This window comes from Girardinichthys multiradiatus, chromosome 20 (assembly GCF_021462225.1).
Source record: "Girardinichthys multiradiatus isolate DD_20200921_A chromosome 20, DD_fGirMul_XY1, whole genome shotgun sequence".
Lineage (NCBI taxonomy): Eukaryota > Metazoa > Chordata > Actinopteri > Cyprinodontiformes > Goodeidae > Girardinichthys > Girardinichthys multiradiatus.
The window spans coordinates 30,152,909-30,158,958 of record NC_061812.1 but is presented as its reverse complement, the minus strand read 5'-3'; the positions used below and the strand labels follow the sequence as shown (position 1 = coordinate 30,158,958).

Sequence of the window (6,050 nt, the reverse complement as noted above, 5' to 3'; positions counted from 1 at the left end):
CCTGAGCAAGCTGGTGGCAACTCCACCTCTTGGTTTAATCCCCACTGGGAGACTGTCCTGGTGCTTGGTGGACTTCATGGGCACCCTAAAAGTTTCCTCCCAGCAGCTGGGCCCCTCTCTGTTAGATTTGGGTGCAATCTAGTAGCAACCATTCTGCTCTTCATTCCAGTTGACAGAGGTATAACAGACTGCTCCTTGTTAATCGGCCTGGTTTATAATCAGATGATTGTTTCTAGCATTCTGTGGTGAAGCTTAGAAATAGTCTGTGAATACGGTAATTTTGATTAACTTCGCAATTATTTGCATTGTGTTTTTATTTTTTTTAAAGCCACCCAGCAGAGCAGCGACAGTAAAGCTTTCAGGAAAATAAGATTGTCTTTGCTGTAATTTCACCGATATGGCAGTAGATGGCACCAGCACATTCTAGATTATACGGGACAGCAGAGGAAGAAACAATCTTTGTGTTCAAGTCACAACCTGCGATCCATAAAAACATTACTTAATGCGACTTTTTAGCTGGACTAACAGCGACGTATTTAAACATGCTGGACGGCAGCACGCCTGGGAATGAAACGGGGCTCGCAGTCTTACAGGATCGGGTCTCCGACCCTGCAGATAAGACCCCCTCCTCCAGGTTCCTGCAGGCTGAGCTGGAGCTGAACGCCCACCTCCGGGGGCTCACATTCGGAGAGCCGGTCCGCTACGTTTACAACCCGCTGGAGTACGCCTGGGACCCCCACCGCTGTTACGTGGAGAAGTATTGTCAGCCTGGACAGAGGTTCCTGTTCCTGGGGATGAATCCTGGACCTTTTGGCATGGCGCAGACCGGGGTGAGCGCCGCAGTTACAGACTGTTTACATTTACTCTGCTTTGCAAACGTTAATGTATTTTATTGGGCTTTTATGAACAACCTACGGTAATACAACACTTTGAATGTGGAAAATTATTTAATGTATTTTTTTTTTTTTTTTACAAGTTAAAATCTCAAAAGTGGTGCAGACATTTTTGTTTGCCCTCCAAAACTTTATGCCCCTAAATAAAACCCGGTGCGACCAATTACCATCATAACTCACCTATTTCTTAAATAGTCTATCTGGGTGTTTTATCTCAGTGTGAATACAGCTGTGTGTTAAAGTCCTTAGAGGATTTTTAGAGAAGTTTAAAGAATATCACAGGGCACCGTCAATCGACCATCTGAAAATTTATGGCTCAACTGCAATTTTACCAAGACGTGACTGTCCAAACTGAGAGGCCTGGAAAGGAGAGCCTTGATCAGAGAAGCAGCCAATAGGTCCATGTTAACTCTGGAGGAGCTGCAGACACCCACAGCTTATTTGGCAGAATTATTAGTCATGTATTCCACAAATTTGGCCTTTATGAAAGGTTAAAGGTAAGCCAAAAGAGGTTTACATTTATCATGAGGTATGTAAAAGACATAGTAATCATGTGGAAAACAATGTTCTGGTCAGATGAGACCAAGTCTGAACTTTTTGGCTTACGTGAAAAATGCTGTGTGTGTATAAAAACTAACTGGACATAACCCTGACCACACCATCCCCAGTGAAACATGGTGGTGGAAGCATCATGCTGTAGGGGTGCTTTTGTAACGCAGGGACAGGGAAGGTGGTTAGAGCTGATGGGAAGATTGACAGCTAAATACATGGTAATCCTTGAAGAAATCATGTTAGAGGTTGAAAAAGACTGGGGTCGAGGTTCACCTTCCAGCAGGACAATACTAAACACACAGAGGTGAAATTGTTCAGATCAAACCATATTTATGTTAGAATGGCCCAGTCAAAGCCTAGACTTAAATCCACTATGAATTTTGTGGCAAGAGTTAAAATGTCGTTCACAGCCCATCTTCAAACATATTTCACTGAGTTGGGCTGTTTCACAGAGAATGGAAAAACATTTCAGTCTCTAGATGTGCAAAGCTGGTAGAGACACTTCTCTAAAGACGTGCAGCTGGAATTGTAGCAGAAGGTGTTTCTATAAAGTTTTATAATAACAGTACATTAAGGGAACCTAAAATGACCTCTAATACAATTAAAGCATATCCATGAATCATAGATTTCTGTCTGTTTCAGGTTCCGTTCGGTGAGGTGAAATCAGTCGTTAATTGGTTGAAGATCACAGGGGAGGTTGGTCACCCTGCTGACGAGCATCCGAAGAGACGGATCCTGGGCCTCGGTTGCACTCAAAGTGAAGTGAGTGGCGCTCGTTTTTGGGGTTTCTTCAGAAAACTGTGCGGTGAGCCCGAGCAGTTCTTCCGCCACTGCTTCGTTCACAATCTGTGCCCGCTTATTTTCATGAACGCCAGTGGGAAGAACCTGACGCCCCCCGAGCTGCCTGCAGATCAACGAGAAGCCCTGCTGTCCCTGTGTGATGCAGCGCTCTGCAAAGCGGTGGAGGCGCTGAATGTCTCCATGGTGATCGGTGTGGGGAGGGTTGCAGAGCAGCGGGCTCGGCGGGCGCTTTCTGCCGCAGGTGTCAATGTGCAGGTGGAGGGCATCATGCACCCGTCGCCCAGGAACCCGCTGGCAAATAAGGGCTGGGAGGATGTGGCTAAAGCCAAGCTGGCAGATCTTGGTGTCCTTTCATTGCTGAGTAACAGCTAAGGAACCTCCTCTTAGACTCCTCAGCAGCCCAATTATTGTAATGATTAATCAGGAGATGAAGAGCTGCTGACAAATGCTGGCATGAATATCTTCCATGTGCTCCTCCATATTCAGCCTGTTATCACAAACACCTTTTATGTTCCGTAGTGGATGAATCTTAACATAAGGTTGCAAAGCTAAAATGTCTCCATGCTTCAGTAACCAGAGCATGCTTCATACATGTGTACATGTTTACAGTGGGGAAAATAACCATTCGGTCCTCTTACCGCTTTGTTTTGTTTGCTCACCTAAAAGGAAATGAGCAATCTCTTATTTTTATGGTTGGTTTTTTGTTGAGAACGACCAAATATCAATCAACTCTCCAGAACATAAACAGAAAGAGTAAAAATAAATTCAGTGCAGAGTTCACTGAATATTTGATCCTCAAAACAAACATGACTTTTTGCTGAGTGTAGAAAAAGTTGGTGTCCACCACTGTTTAATGTTTCTTGTAGCTGGTCAGGGGGTTGCCCACCTCTGAAGAGGGGGTTTATCCTATGCAGTCTGGACAAGTCTGATATTTTATTTCTCTATTTTCTAGGTTTGAGTAAATATGGAGAAGAAAATGAGAGTATGAAAAGCATTTGTATTTCCAGACTTTATTCCAAATCCCAACGTTTAAATGTTGCAGGCTTGCTTCCTTGTGTCCTACCTCCAGTCCTTCTTTTCTCTCCTTCCTTGCTTGTGCACTTTTTCCCTCTTTTCTTTCTTCCTACTGTTATTCCGCCTTTGTCTTCTCCCTCAATTGTTTGTTGGTGTCTTTCTTTCAGTCTTTTCTTCATGCATTTTTTAAATTCCTGGTGTCTTCCTTTCTTTTGTCCCTATCTTCTTATATGTGTCTTTTGTTCCTTTCTTGTTTGCTTATTTTTCTTTCTGTTTTTGTCCCACCTGTTTCCTTCCTTTCTTCCTTTAGTCCTTGCTTTCTTGTTTCCTTCTTTCAGTCTTCCTTTATCTCCTTGATTCTTTCCTTTTATCGTTCCTTTTGCTCTTTGTATGTTTCCTTATGCCCTTACTCCTTTTGCTCATTGTGTCTTTCCTCCTCCCTTTTATATCTTATCTTATCTGATCTGGATTAATATCTGCTATATAATGTACAATTGTATTTTGTAAATGAACTTAAAGGACTGAGGAATTCTAGAAATTTTAGGCTGGAAAGGTCTAAGAGTTTTACAAGAAAATTGTGTAGGAACAAAAACACTCCACCTAAGGTTTCCTAGTGAAAATCTGAATGATTGAGAGAAGGTTTAGCAGAATGTGATGAAGATGAGACCAAAGTCCAGCTCCTTGGTAGCAACTTGCCGTTTTTGGAGGAAAAGAAATACTTGATTTCACCTGAAGGTCATTATCTCCACCGTAAAGCATGGAAACATTATGCATGATTTTAATAGCCCAGACAACATGGTAAAATACCATCAAATCTTGGAGGAGAACCTTCTTACCTCAGCCAGAACCCTGAACATGGCTCACGGAGGAGACTTCCAGTGTGACAAACCTAAAATGTACTTTTAGGCAACAAATCAGCAGGGGACCAAATATTTATTTCTCCAACTCTATTTGAAGCTCAGGTTAAGAGGAGACTCTGTGTTAACTTTTTTTGTCTGTATTAGTAAAGTCTAACAAACCTGTTAGTGCTGCAAATGGAAATCATAATAACTGCGTAAAAATAAGTCATCCATTAGACTTTATGTCCAATCAGGTCATTTATTCATTAGCTGAATAAAATGTTACCCATGACAAACCTAAAATGACCATTTTACTGGTGGGACTCAGTTAACACTCCTGACATCAACTTAAATAAAATGGCTCCTAAACTTAACCATTAGTACTTCTAATATGCCTTAGTGATAGAGCCAATGTCTGCCATGTCAACTGTCTGTTTCCTGCATTAAATCTTGTTTTTGAAAAAGTTCACCTCAGTTTATTCAGACATTTTCAGCTGTTTTTGCTCCAACTTTAGGCTTTAAGCTCTCTGGAAAAAAAACGTTGGACATGTGAGACTATTATACACATTTATGTTTTTGTACTTCTGTTTTAAGTGTTTATTTTTTATATTTGTTTGGTTTTAAGAATGTATTTGTTGTATGTTTGTTCACTAGTGTTTTAAGGTTCTGTGTCTTTTGCTATTAAAATAAGAAAACTATCATGACTATAAATAAATCTTGGATCCTAAAATTTTTCTTATATTCCATTTTCTGGTGCATAAACATATAGGCAGAAAGAATTTTGCATTTTTTTAGTGGTGCAGCAAGGTGTTAGTAATGTTCGTATTGTCACCATGTAAAAATGTATTCACTGTATTTATGTCAAACAAGTATTAGCCCAGCTTGTTGAGTAAGGAGTGTCCTGACTAAAAGTCGTCAACATGTACACGTTGAAGCTGAAATTTGCTCTGTCCTCGTGGAATATTGGCATAATAATGACATTTGCTGCCATTATGAAGTTCATTTATTAGAACAACATAAATCAGTGGTGCCTAAAGTGTGGACCTTGCAGCCCTCTGAATGGTTTTGTGCAGCTTGTCAAAAAATGTACGAATTTGCCCAGCCAGCCAGCACCCTTTTTTTAAGATGAAATTTTCACCCATTCCTCCAACCTGATTAACTAATAGAAGCATTTTAAAGAAAGGACGATCCATATCCTGTACTTATTACTGAGAAAATATCTGGATAGAAAAATAAAGTCATTGTTTGCCTTTCTTTTTATAGAGAAAACATTCAAACCCTTTTTTCATATCTACATTGATTTTCAGATCCAGTATTTAGAAAAATGTGACTGCTTTATTTGATTAAAATGTCAGTCAGTCAGTCATTTTCTACCGCTTATTCCATAGTGGGTCGCGGGGAAGCTGGTGCCTATCTCCAGCAGTCTATGGGCGAGAGGCGGGGTACACCCTGGACAGGTCGCCAATCCATTGCAGGGCAACACACATACAACCATACACACACTCATTCATACACCTAAGGGCAATTTAGAGTGACCAGTTAACCTAACTGGCATGTCTTTGGACAGTGGGAGGAAGCCGGAGTACCCGGTGAGAACCCACGCATGCACAGGGAGAACATGCAAACTCCATGCAGAAAGACCCCTGGATGGGAATTGAACCCAGGACCTTCTTGCTGCAAGGCAACAGTGATTAAAATGTTGTGCTTGTTGAGCAGTTGAAAACAAGAAAAAAAATCACAATGTCGTATTTACAATTTTATATTAAAAAAATAGAACTATCTGTGTGGCCCAGGAGTCCCTGGAAAAAAGTTTTAATATTGTAATAAAATATTTTTTTTAAATATTATGACTGTCTGATAGGAGCAGTTTATTGTATCAATAAAATAATATTTCTTTGTAGTTAAAATGCATCCTGGATGTTTTTTTTTAAAATTCTGTGTACTGGGGAAA

General features: G+C 40.6%; 1 protein-coding gene across 1 annotated transcript; it reads left to right on the top strand.

Annotated features, from left to right (window-relative positions):
* Window positions 1-383: 383 nt before the first annotated feature.
* smug1 (single-strand-selective monofunctional uracil-DNA glycosylase 1) lies at window positions 384-4,829 on the top strand. The gene is made up of 2 exons (XM_047346462.1): window positions 384-830; window positions 2,088-4,829. Exons 1-2 carry the CDS (start codon window positions 543-545, stop codon window positions 2,616-2,618), a joined length of 819 nt encoding a protein of 272 aa, XP_047202418.1. The 5' UTR covers window positions 384-542; the 3' UTR covers window positions 2,619-4,829.
* The last annotated feature ends 1,221 nt before the right edge of the window (window positions 4,830-6,050 follow it).